The sequence below is a fragment of the Portunus trituberculatus genome, chromosome 27 (genome assembly GCF_017591435.1).
Source record: "Portunus trituberculatus isolate SZX2019 chromosome 27, ASM1759143v1, whole genome shotgun sequence".
Lineage (NCBI taxonomy): Eukaryota > Metazoa > Arthropoda > Malacostraca > Decapoda > Portunidae > Portunus > Portunus trituberculatus.
In genome coordinates this window covers 8,341,041-8,354,756 of record NC_059281.1, presented here as the reverse complement: position 1 = coordinate 8,354,756, position 13,716 = coordinate 8,341,041, and the positions used below count along the sequence as shown (strand labels likewise).

The 13,716-nt window shown below is 43.9% G+C and overlaps 1 protein-coding gene across 6 annotated transcripts in view; it reads left to right on the top strand.

Moving 5' to 3' along the window:
* Window positions 1–5,389: 5,389 nt before the first annotated feature.
* The window catches only part of LOC123509644 (transcription activator BRG1-like), a 22,286-nt gene continuing 13,959 nt past the window's right edge, over window positions 5,390–13,716 (top strand). For 2 of the 6 annotated variants that reach the window (XM_045264082.1, XM_045264081.1), the window contains exons 1-6: window positions 5,390–5,541; window positions 11,148–12,241; window positions 12,354–12,484; window positions 12,601–12,722; window positions 12,947–13,085; window positions 13,351–13,553. In XM_045264082.1, coding sequence (XP_045120017.1) covers window positions 5,519–5,541; window positions 11,148–12,241; window positions 12,354–12,484; window positions 12,601–12,722; window positions 12,947–13,085; window positions 13,351–13,553 — 1,712 coding nt within the window. In that variant the 5' untranslated portion in view covers window positions 5,390–5,518. Of the gene's footprint in view, window positions 5,542–7,738; window positions 7,848–7,877; window positions 8,129–11,147; window positions 12,242–12,353; window positions 12,485–12,600; window positions 12,723–12,946; window positions 13,086–13,350; window positions 13,554–13,716 lie in introns of those variants that run through there. The other 4 variants (XM_045264086.1, XM_045264083.1, XM_045264084.1 and 1 more) reach the window with 3 other exon arrangements.

Here is a 13,716-nt window from a genome sequence, read left to right as displayed (position 1 = left end):
CACACACACACACACACACACACACACACACACACACACACACCTTTACTACGGAAAATGGAGGTGCACCTGTAATCCCTCCCTACCGTCCCCTCCCTCTTACCGGTGCGCTGCCAGGTAATCAGGAATAGCGCGGCCCAATTTATGGAGACATTACGCAAATTGCCTGATAACAGCTTTCGGGAGACGTGGTTTTGTTGTGCATTTTGTGCCTGGAGGAGGAGGAGGAGAAGGAGGAGGAACGCAAATGAATACAAAGGAAGTCCATGCAGCCACTGACTCTGATCTTTTTTTCTTTTTTTTTTTTTTTAGGTTCTACGTGGGAGAGATTGGGTATAGTATAGAAGACGTGGTCGTGATGGTGGTGGTGGTGGTGGTGGTGGTGGTGGTGGTGGTGGTGGTGGTGGGTAAGGAAGAGAAAGAGGAGGAAGAAGGGCTATGGAAGAAGAATAACAACAATATGCACTACTACTACCACCACTACTGCTGCTGCTACTACTACTACTACTACTATTATCTTTACTACTACTACTACTACTACTACTACTACTACTACTACTACTACTGCTGCTACTACTACTATTACCTTTACTACTACTACTACTACTGCTACTACTACTACTACAATAACGACAACAAGGATAGAAAAAAAAAGAAAAAAGTAAATATGATAACAAATGGGAAAAAAAATGGAGAGGAAGAGGAGGGAATGGAGGAGGAGGAGGAGGAAGAAGAGAATCCCAAAAGGAAAAGAAGAATAAGAAAATAAAAATAAAGAAAAATATGTAGAAAAGGAGATAATATGATGAAGTAAGGGGATGAAGAGGAAAAGAGAGAGAGAAAGAAAAATATAAAGAAAAGGAAAAAGAAAGGAAAATAGAGGAGGGAAAAAATAATAAAGCAGCGGTAATGAGCGGAATGACACACACACACACACACACACACACACACACACACACACACACACACACACACACACACACACACACACCGCCGGGTAACATTTGCAACATTTAGAAGAGTGAAAACGTTGTCAGGGCGCCGCGCATTACTCCCCCAGGATTCTGCAGCCCCGCGCACCATTACCACCAACCCTCACCAACCCCTTCCCCACCACATTACCACACACCAACGCACACCGCACACCAGTCACACACTTACTACACATCCTACACACGGCAACCACCAATCACCACACCATGCGCCAACACTATTCAACCACACCATCCACACACCAAGCACACACCACCACACCGCCACATTCAGCCACACACCAACACACACCAATACAGATCAACCATACACCACCACCAACACACATCAACCACACACCATCCACACACCAAGCACACACCACCACACCACCACATTCAGCCACACACACACACACCAATACAGATCAACCATACACCACCAACACACATCAACCACACACCATCCACACACACACACACCACCACCGCCACATTCAGCCACACACCAACACACACCAATACAGATCAACCATACACCACCACCAACACACATCAGTCACCACAACACACCACCATCGCTACCACACAAACACACACCAACACATCCTACACCACACAATACTATAGTACCACTACCACACACAGACACCACCTCCACCACACTCCACCACACTCCACAGACCCTATCATCCCCACAAGTATGATTTATGGGAGCTTTCGTCCTCCCTTTCTCCTCCCCTCATCTCCCCAACACCTCTCCACTATTTACCTTTTACCTCCACTTCTCCCACTCTCTCTCCTCTCCACTTCCCCTCTCTCTCTTACTCTATTTCCTCTCTCCACTTCCTACACTCTCTTCCTCCACTCCATTCTCTCCCCTTCCTTCATCCTCTCTACCCATCTCTCTCCCCTCCTCTCCCATGCAACCTTCACCCACAGTAATACAGAATGAAAAATAAGTTAAAAATACACAAAACCGAACAGAAAAGGTATACGAGAAATAGAGAATAGTAACTCGTGCATGCAAAAACTGATATCACGAGGAAAAGAGAGGGAGAAAATGATGAATTATGGACAGGCCTGGAAATGCTGACGGGAAAGGCTGGAAAGACTGGCTGGAAATAGGGACTGATCCGTTTTAAGAGGTTTCAGGCAGACTTCCAGATTTTGTCATTTTCTCGTGGTAGTGGCAGCAGCGGCGGCGACGGTACTGGTAGTGGTGGTGGTGGTGGTGGTGGTGGCGGTGGTCATGCAGGCAGATTACAAGGGCGGCTCTAGACAGGTGGGACAGGTGGAATAGCCGCGACAGACACGTAATTACTATGGACCGGGAAGGCTGCGTGTATATGCCTGGTCTTCCTCAAGCGGCGAGCCCTCTAAAGGTTCTCTCGAAGGGTTTGTGTGTGTGTGTGTGTGTGTGTGTGTGTGTGTGTGTGTGTGTGTGTGTGTGTGTGTATTGGTGGGGAAAGTGGGTGTATTTAATGATGTAACGTGTTGTGAAATTCTTAATCAAAATGACGTTATGAATCTTTTTTACGATATTAGTCACGGCATTGATTGATGGGAGGGAAAAAATAAAATCTTGCCTAACTTGCAACCACAAAAGTCGAAAGAAATGATAATGGCATGAATAATAAATAGTAATGCAGAAACTAGAGAATTTAGTTCAGTAGGTGCCTTTATACTCCTCTTCTGAAGCATTTCAAGTCACAGATATAGGAAAATAAAAACAGGTTAAGTGTTCCGGAGTTTACCAGTGGACGAGCAGAGAGATGGAAAAAAAAAAAAAAAAAACAGAGACTACAAGTGTGACGGAAGTAAGAAAATGCAGGAAAAATAGGCAAATAAATAAGGAAAACATTTATAGACAGTTCTAGAGTTTACGAGTATCAAGAACGTAGAAAAATTAAATACGATCGCACACAAAAGTAAGAGGCTCTAAAAATTCACCATATGTTATAGACTACACACTACTGCAATATACACTAGTGAGATCAGTTACGTCCCACAACCTGTCGTATACCTCTCAAAACACAGCACTAACCATACAATATTAACCACTTATTACTTACCACACCACTAACCACGGAACACTAACAATGCAACACACCTTTCCTATCTTTCAAAACACAGCAGCAAAATACCCACAACACTAACCATACAATTCTAACCATGCATTTCTCACATCACTAACCCTAGAACACTAACAATGCAACACACTGCTTTCCTACCTCTCAAAATACATCACTAACCATAGAAAATACAGCTCTAACCATACAACTCTAACTACACCGCTAACCACGTAACTAACCACGCGACAGTAATCATGCAGCACACCCCATAAATCCTAGAGACAGAGGCGGCAAGCAGTGAATCCTGGGAGTGTCGTTTAATTAATACGTCCTTACCTCTCCTGAAACTCGCGGCTGGGAGGCATGCGGGGTGTCTCGACCTGACGCACCTCCCCCCTTTAACACACTACTGACACCCCACCACAACACCCCCTCCTAACACCATCCCTTCCACCATAACACTCACCTTCACATCCTCGCCTTGACACTTCCTAACACCAATCAACTCTTCACATCCTCAGCTGTCAAACTCACAAAACTTTCTGTTCTCTGTCTCTTTCTCTACGACTTTTTTCCAAGGCCACAGAATTGACTACCATGTTCTCGAGAGTCCTTTTTTTTCCGGTCGACAATACAGAAATTTTATTAATCTGTCACTGGGACCATAAAAGTAAAGGCTTAAAACCAGTCCAACTTCAACTAGCGCCTGTTGAAAGTTGCGGAGGGGAAGTGAGGAGCAGAAGTGCTTTATAATATAGCGTTATATGTATCAGAGAACGCTGGAATACTCAGGAGGTAAGAGGAGGTAAGGGCTTAAGAGTGAGCGACGTCTTCTCCTACACTGTGTCCTCATTTCTCCTCCACGTTTGTAATTTCAAGGTAATCCTAGGTAGTTTAAGGTCATTTAAGATACTGTCATAATCAGATGCGTGTGTTGTGTGACTATAATTAATTGATGTGGTGTTATGTGGCTCTCTCTCTCTCTCTCTCTCTCTCTCTCTCTCTCTCTCTCTCTCTCTCTCTCTCTCTCTCTCTCTCTCTCTCTCTCTCTCATAAGTCTAACGATGGTAAGACTCGTTAAGTTTCATTATATTGTACCAGCGGGAAGTAATTTGCAGAGAGAGAGAGAGAGAGAGAGAGAGAGAGAGAGAGAGAGAGAGAGAGAGAGAGAGAGAGAGAGAGAGAATTTCGTCAGTAGTCAATATACACATAGTAGTTAAACGATATTTGAATCTTTACTACGCAAGAATAAATACTGGTAAGCAAATTAGGATTTTTTTAGCGTTTGAATGACAGGAAGGAAAAATGAAGGGAAATAAAATAAAGAGAGGGAGAGACAGAGTGAAAAAAAAGAAAAGAAATCACACATCCGATTAAAATGAACGTGTCAATTAGATTATTTTTGTCACGTACGTCAATTTTTACTCGAACGTACGAAGCATTTCCGGCTTGAAGCGCACATACGATTGAGAGAGAGAGAGAGAGAGAGAGAGAGAGAGAGAGAGAGAGTGGAGAGCATGGGGGAAAGAGACAAGTTGAACACGAATTGAACACGCATTAAAACAAGGAATTATTCACGTCACGTACAGGAGAGACAAAAATACTGACAGTTCACTTCACGCAGGTACTCATCACACTGCCACCTAACATCCCTAACTAATAACAGCCATGGAAAAAAATATATACGAAAAAGGTCCTTCGCATATAAAGGAAAGCATTAATGAGATCGAACACCTTCTGCAAAGTTAATGCAATAAATTAGATTACTTAATGTTACTATCTGATTCTCTCTCTCTCTCTCTCTCTCTCTCTCTCTCTCTCTCTCTCTCTCTTTCATCAGTTAAATCTAATAGTTTCATCACAGTTTATCGAAAAAGCGATCACATTAAATATTTCTATCCCATAAAACTATAATGAAAAGTATACGAGTGTGTCGTATTAAAGAATTACTCTTTCTGAAACTTTATTTGAAAAGACATCTTGGTAGGGTAGAAATGATATAGGGTTTGTCTGATTATAGAATTCTACTCTCTAAAAAATTCATTCACTCAATCACTAAAGCGTTCACATATACCCACTCGTTCATTCGTTCCCTTATTCATTCATTCATTCCATTCACTTGCCACATAACCTCGCCTAATCTAAAATCAATGAATCAACGTTCACTCACACTCACTCACTCGAGAATTTACCACCGTGATATAAAGACCCATCCCTACATGAAAATTCGTGATGTAGGTCAGGTCCCACTTATAAAATGCATTACTTTGTTTGTCAGTCAATCATTTTGTTCGAAACCTCAAATGTGCCTTGTGTAGGAGCGAGGGTGTTAGAGTCTCGGCTTAGTCTAGGAAAGAAGTGTAACGAAGATGTTTGGTCTGGATCTCTGTCTGGGTGTTGGTGGCGTGTACCTGTACCAGAGTTAAAGGACAAGGTTACGGTGTGTGCCGTGTGTTCCTCCCGCCAGCGAAGATGTGCAGTAGCTGGTACTTAAGGTAATGTTTGAAGGGTAATGAGCCGTGGAAGGCAGATATTGCGTAGATGTGTAGGTTTGTGAAATGGAGAGATATAGAGAAATTATAGTTCAGGTGAAGGTTTAATTGATTGTTTGCAATAATGATAACACTGATGATGACAATAATAGTAATAACAGTGATAATGATAAGGTAATGAAAGGAAGAAGATATGAGAACAAGATTATCAAAACTAACTCCTCTTCACCTAATCCACCTTATTACCTCACCTACACTAAAGACATCACGCACCTTAAAGAAAACAAATCAAACGAGAAAAAACCAATAACTTATATTTTCTGAAAGCTGTTGTTAATTAAGTTACCGAGGACATAATAGAAATAGTATTAGCAAACGATTGTTTCCTAAAAGTTCCGTAAGTAGGTAATAGGTCTACTAATGAGATTTCCAGCGTGGGTGGAAATGTAATGCTACGTGGAAAATTTGTTTATTCCGTAGTTTGTTTATCCATCTGATTATCATAACTTTGTGTGGGTCCTGTGTAAAACGTGTTGCAAAGCTCGTGTATGGAAAAATTGCCCACCGTGTTTTGTCGGATGCATAAATTATCGGTGCATTGAGTCTACACACACACACACACACACACACACACACACACACACACACACACACACATTTCCTACCTAGTTCACTCCCTCACGCAACGCAACTACACACACACACACACACACACACACATTTCCTACCTTGTTCACTCCCTCACGCAACGCAACTACACACACACACACACACACACACACACACACACACACACACACACACACACACACACACACACACACACAGCTTGATAAATTGCATGATTACAAACCTCTAATGGGATCCACTCATCAGATTTCCGACCATACAGGGGAATGCTTCCATTTAATGTGTGACGCGCGTAAATTCTCTCTCTCTCTCTCTCTCTCTCTCTCTCTCTCTCTCTCTCTCTCTCTCTCTCTCTCTCTCTCTCTCTCTCCACACACACACACACACTTGAGACATTACAGTCACAGTTCATGCAGATTCTTTTCGTATCTTCATAGAAAAAAAAAAAATCTGATCCAGCATTACAATCAATGAATAAAACACCGTGGCAGTAATGCAAGGTGTGCTTGACTTATCGTCAGTAGCTCACCTTATCGGCAAACCACAAGTCTCCTATCTACCCGCCCATCCACCCATCCACCTCCATTTGCCCACCCATCCGGATAGCCACCCACTCAACCACATTTCCTCATCCACACACAGGCTAAGACATTGCCTCGCTAGATTTCACTTCAGTCTTCAGTGTTTTCTGGGCATTTTCAGTAGTTTTCCCCATTAAATGCATATATTTTTTTGTGATAGGTGAAAGAAATTGATGCGTGTGCGGAAGTGTAAAAGTACTGTTACTATATATCCCGCCGGAGTCGGGGCTAGCCCCGCCCCCCAGCGAGGTGTTCCGAGATAATTCCAGACTATTCCCGTCACATTCGCAATTGCTAGATGCACAAGCTCCTCCTTCATGGTGGATTATTTCCCGACTGGCTGTTTTTCGGTTCTTTCTTTTCCTTTGTACTTCGTCTCTCTCTCTCTCTCTCTCTCTCTCTCTCTCTCTCTCTCTCTCTCAAGCCGCCAAAACAACCGCTATTCGGATCACTGCGCTACACGGCTCGTTCTGCCATGGCGTCAATAATATTCCCCACTTTAAATACAAGCTCCAGGAGACCAGCCATCATAGTTCTCAAATCCATATAATTATTCTTAGAAAATCATTGCATCAGATCACCGAATGTAAGAATCTATTAAAAAAAAAAGGCTTTGTGGAGAGGACGCTGGGTAGCAATCCTGCGGTGCCGATGTGAACACTTTCTACTTCGGAAAACTTAAAGATTTACCCTTGCACCACATATGATAAACATTGATACCCGTCAATTATGAAAATACCTTTTGTAGTTCAACCTTTGAGATATAAATTTAACTATTAGAATCATGAAGACACCGGAAGGAGTGCAAATAAGGTATCACACTGAGAGGACTTAACACATGGATAAACGTCTGAAATTAAAATTTTATGGGATAAAATACCTTAACATATAACATCAAAAAAATTAAAGTGGGTATTAAGATACATAACGAGATTTTGATGCCAAAATAAGGAAAAATAATAGATTGGGATGTCCTGTTCAGTAGACGTGGCAACGCAGCACGCGGCCGTCATGTGTACGTTCTGTGTGTGGTGACGCTGCTCTTATATTACCGGGATTTAGCGGCTCTGTGCGGCTCGCTGACAACCCCGCGACAAGGTGGGTGTGCAGGGCAAAGCGGCGTGGGCGTGCGGGACGATTGTGGGCGTAGAGAAGGCGTGGGACACAGAGATATGAGGAACACCGGGAAGACACCGCCGCCCTGAAGCATTTTTGTGTTGTTTGGCGGCGGCTGTGTGTGTGTGTTTTTTTTTCACGATCGCCTGTTGGTCATTCCCATTACGGAAGAAGCTCAAAGCTCATAGACCGATCTTCGGGTAGAACTGAGACAACAACCTACTCCACAACTCGAATTACATCCCGCACCTTCTTGCTGCTAGGTGTGTGTATGAGTGTGTGCGTGTTTTCAAGTTTATATCTTTGTGAACAGAGGTGGTGTGGTGTGTTTTTTTTTTTTTCTTCTTTCTTTCTTTCTTTCTTTTAAAGGTTTATATGCGAGTGCTGAAGCGAGTGTGAACGGAGATACTGTGTGCGTGTGGCTAGGTGTACGTGTGTGCACCCTGGGATGCTGTGATGTATGTGTTTGTGTTGAGATGCTGTGTAGGTTTGCCTGATGCTATGTGTGTATGCTGGAAGATGTATATGAATTAGGTGTGTGTATGTATGTGTGTTAGTAGGTCCTGATGAGTAAAAGTTACATTTTCATTAATTTTGTTACCATAAACTTCTATTAGCAAATATGTATCTACTTATGTCATTGGTTTTCTTAGCATTTGTAGTACAAATGTTTGGACATCATGGAAATAACCTTAGCCAGTGGAACACTATTTCTGGGTACAATTATGGTGTCTTTTTAAAATCCAGTGTTGGATGCTGCAGCACCAATCTACAACTTTGCCACCACAAATTTTAAAATTGCAAACGTCTTGAAAAGTCAAGACTAATTAAAGTTGCACCAACAACCACCACTTGCAGTAATGGTCAATTTGCAGTTTCCTCAACCATGGAATCTGTGATGTGATAAATTTAGTAAATCGATTGATGGTATATATATATATATATATATATATATATATATATATATATATATATATATATATATATATAAATAAATACACACACCACTGCAAATGGATATTTTTTGTTATGACTATTTTTTCAACTTATGCCTACTCATTCCCAACCGTCTAGAGGGACCTGTAGGAAATTGGGTTTTTTGGGTGGGGGAGAATTAAATTGAGTAATGTGTATTGCAAAAGAGGTTGGAAATAAACAAAACGACTTATAGGTATTAGCTTAGCTTGTGTTTTAACAAGAAGAAATAAAATAATAAATCTTTCCTGGCTTTATATAAGCATGTTTCTATATTCGTGTGAAAAATAGTTGCTGTCGCATCTGAAAAATTGGTTGCTCCTAACTCTGGTGAAATCATGATTCACACAATTCTACACACTTAAGTGTTATTCAGTTTCTAATTTTCTTGTTTTCATAACTGTTTTCATGAAATTAGCTCATCAGAAATTTAACTTATTCTGTCACTTATGTGGCTCATGTTCTTCTAACAATATATATGTTTATGGCATGAAAGGAATGGGCTTTTAAATAAACCTTACACCTATAGGCCTCCAAATCTAAACGTGGTTTTCTGGCTGGTCTCCTTTGGGAATAGTAGGCATTCCAGCGCTGCCAAGTTTACCTGAACTATTGAATTAGAGCTCCGTGTATAAAAGTAAGAGGCGTATAAAATGCTTTAACGAAAATCCAGTATCTTCAAATATTAAAAGAAAATGAATAAAACAAAAGTTAACGTTTCAGGCTTACAAAATCCATATCACAATACATGGGTAACAGTGTTACTGTGAAACCGTTATAATCTCTATCAATGTTCACCATAGTCCTTAGTAAGACAAATGGTGTAATAACTGTGTACGCATTTCAATACAAATGAATATATAAAAAAAAATAAGGTATTTCATATATAAAATAAAATATTTTTAACTCCATTCACACGGCAACATTCCTTATTGTCCAAGGCCCGGCCTGCCTACGAGACAAAGTCACGTGTCACGGTGGTAGATACCTATCCCACCAACCCACCCACTCACACAGACAGTACGAATATAAGGATGGAAATAATTGTGTTCCAAATACAATACGAATGAATATCTAAGAAATAATGTATTTCATATATAAGATACAATATTGTTAACTCCATTCATGCAGCAACACTCAGTACTGTCCAAGGCGCTGCCTGCCTGAGAGACAAAGTGGGAGACAACGTCACGTGTCACGGTGGTAGATACCTATCACACACACACACACACACACACACACACACACACACACTGTATGCAAGTTAACTTTACAAAGAAATAGTATTACTCCCTAACTAGGTTAGATATTATGTAAAACTATTTTTCTGCTCTCACTATATATAATTTTTTTATTAAAACCGTCTGTCTTAGGAGTTTCGACTCGACAGACCATGCCTGACATATTTATTGATTGTAAATCTGCCTGTATTCCTTAAAAATGGCAATAAGCACACACAGTGTGAAAATAAGGATGGAAATTAAATATAGGCATGAGGAAGGAGTGTGTGTGTGTGTGTGTGTGTGTGTGTGTGTGTGTGTGTGTGTGTGTGTGTGTGTGTGTGTGTGTGTGTGTGTGTAATTCACCTCGGTCGCATGCTGGTCACCCAGCCAGTCTTTCCCATTATGGAGCGAGCTCAGAGCTCATAGACCGATCTTCAGGTAGGACTGAGACCACACCATACACAACACACACCGGGAAAGCGAGGCCACAACCCCTCGAGTTACATCCCGTACCTATTTACTGCTAGATGAACAGGGGTCACACATTAAGAGGCTTGCCCATTTGCCTTGCCGCTTCCCGGGACTCGAGCCCAGCCCTCTCGATTGTGAGTCGAGCATGCTAACCACTACACTACACGGTGTGTGTGTGTGTGTGTGTGTGTGTGTGTGTGTGTGTGTGTGTGTGTGTGTGTGTGTGTGTGTGAGAGAGAGAGAGAGAGAGAGAGAGAGAGAGAGAGAACGGGTATAGGAGAAGGGAGAGAACAATAAATGAATTAGAGGGATGGGTCAGGTCACATACCTGATCATTCAAATTCTGGGTGAAACGTGGCAGTGCTGGAATGCCTACTATTCCCTACAGAGCCCAGCCAGAAAACCGTGTTTAGTTTTGAAAGACTATACCTTGTATAACTTTGTGTAGCTGAACAAATCAGTCATGTAAAATTATCAATTTCATATTAACATTTATTTCAACAATAAGTGTATGAAAATAGTAGGTCGTCCATAATTATGTTCCTTTCTGTTCAGCCTGACCTTCTGTGTCTCTGGAGTGACTCTGTTTTGTATCTCCTGTCTCTCATTGCAGCGTAATGTCGGCTCCAAGCCCCAGTCCTGGAAGTGCTGCTTCCCCTATGGGGCCGCCCCAGCAGTCCCTGTCCCCCATGCCTCCACCCCAGGCCACCTCCCCAGCTGTAGGTCCTCCTCAAGCACCTTCTCCCATGGGGCCTCCACAGGCACCCTCTCCCATGGGACCTCCTGTCATGTCCCCGGGCCCTGCCCAGCAAGGGCCTCCTCCTGGACCTGGCATGTCACCTCAGAGTGGCCCTGGCCCCCACCATGCCTACCCTCAGGGACCACAGGGAGGACAGGGATGGCAGCAGCCTCCTGGACCCTACATCAATAACTATCAGTCCCAGCCATCCCAGGGGCAGCAGGGGCCCCCTTCCATGGGGCCTGGCAGCCACCACCCACCACAGGGTCCACCAGGAGCACCCTCAGGAAGCAGCCTGGCACCCCCCAGCAGTGGTGCCGGTGGTCCCAACGGCCCCAGCCCCAGCGGTGGGTCCTTTCAGCAGGAGAACCTCCACGCACTGCAGAAGGCCATCAACACTATGGAGGACAAGGGCATGCAGAACGATCCTCGCTACACTGACCTGGTCAACATGAGGGCCAAGTATGGCACCATCAACATGGGGCCACCACCCCCAACAGGCACCACTACAGCTGGAGGCACCCCTGGCCCCTCAGTACCCCCAGGTGGGCCAGCCTATGGACCCCCAGGTGCTCCAGGAGGACCAGAGGGACAGAGGACTGGTCTCCTGAATGCCAATCAGATGCATCAGCTGCGTGCACAGATCATGGCCTACCGCTGCATTGCTCGCAACCAGCCGGTGCCACCCCAGGTGACCCAGCTAGCCCAGGGCAGGCGGCCTGAGCAGGACCCCAACAGACCCATGGGACCCACCATGACAGGACCTGCTGGGCCTCCTTCAGGACCTCCTAGTGGACCTCCTCCAGGTCCTCCCGCTGGGCCCCCCAGTGGACCACCAGCAGGGCCTCCCACCGGACCCCCATCAGGTCCCCAACCAGGTCCCCCTGCTGGTCCTCCAGGACCTCCAGGGCCTCCTGGACCCCCAGGCCCTCCAGGCCCTACAACCATGCAGTACCCCAGACACCCAGGTGAGTGTAGGTGTGGCTGGCAACTGCCTGGCAGTGTTGTGGTATCTGAACATATTGTGTCATGTTGTGCACCATCTATTTGATTCACATGTTGCTGATTCATGTATTGCAGGACCTGTACCTGTGGTGAGACCACCCTACAATGGCACTGGGCCTTCCCAGACCCCACCTCCACCCACTAGTGTTATGAGCTCCCAGCCAGGCACCACAGGACCCCTCCATGGCACCACACCCCGCCCCCAGGTGAGGCTGCTCATGCCACACTCCAGGATTGGCCATGTCTTTTTATGAAAGCCTTCGTTGTATACATGTCAACAGTTTTTGAGGCTGTACTGATGCCCTTATATTTATATCTACAGGTGCCACAGGCCCCAACCGCCTCCACCCCAGTGCCCACTGGAGGCAAGACCAGCCGTGTCACCCCGGTCACCAAGCCCTCAGGAGTGGATCCTCTCATTCTGCTGCAGGAGAGAGAAAACAGGTACATGATAGTGGCTGTATGTCACTCTTTTATGTTGGATGAAGAGCATCACATAGGGCTTGCTTTGTCAACTTGACAGTCATTCACTCCTTGGCTGATTTTAAGATTTTAGTGCTTTTCATCATTCACATTCTTCATTCAATTTTTAACCTTTGAAGCATCCTCCTTATATCTGTTTGTCCCTTTTCCCTCTCCCTTTAGCAGCTAACCATCCTTTCCCTCAGATTGGCTGCACGCATTGCACATCGCATCGACGAGTTGTCAGCTCTGCCTGCCACTATGGCTGACGACCTCAAGGTTAAAGCACAGATTGAGCTGAGGGCACTACGTCTCCTCAACTTCCAGCGGCAGTTGAGGGCAGAGGTGAGTTGTTAGTAGCCAGTGGGTGAGAGGAAGAAAAGACATGTGGAGTTGGTATAATTTTGTATTTGCATTTTGTCATTATTGATATTAAAAGTTCACATTTTTTTATATTTGCCTTACGATGTTTACAGCTTTTTGATTTTGCAATTCTCAAATTTGTTGTATTTTTTAAGCTGATTTCTATTGTATCTTTTTAAGTTTTTTCCAATTTTTTTTAGAATTTTACATCATTACTTGGTCTTAATATTCATCCATTGTTTGGCAGGTGGTAGGCTGTAATCGCAAGGACACCACACTGGAAACGGCCATCAACATCAAGGCATACAAACGCACCAAGCGTCAAGGGTTACGAGAGGCACGCATCACCGAGAAGCTGGAGAAGCAACAGAAATTGGAGGCGGAGCGCAAGAAGCGACAGAAGCACCAGGAGTACCTCAATGCAGTCCTGCAGCACGGCCGAGAACTCAAGTAAGTCACGATGTAGGACTGGAAGATGTAGAAATGACTTTTGTGTTTCTCATTATCCCTTCATATATCTGATTTTTTCTAACTTATTTTATGTCTTTTCACCAACATTATGCGTACACTGTCTTTTCTATTCCTCTACCTTTCCATTTTTCAATCTTTCACT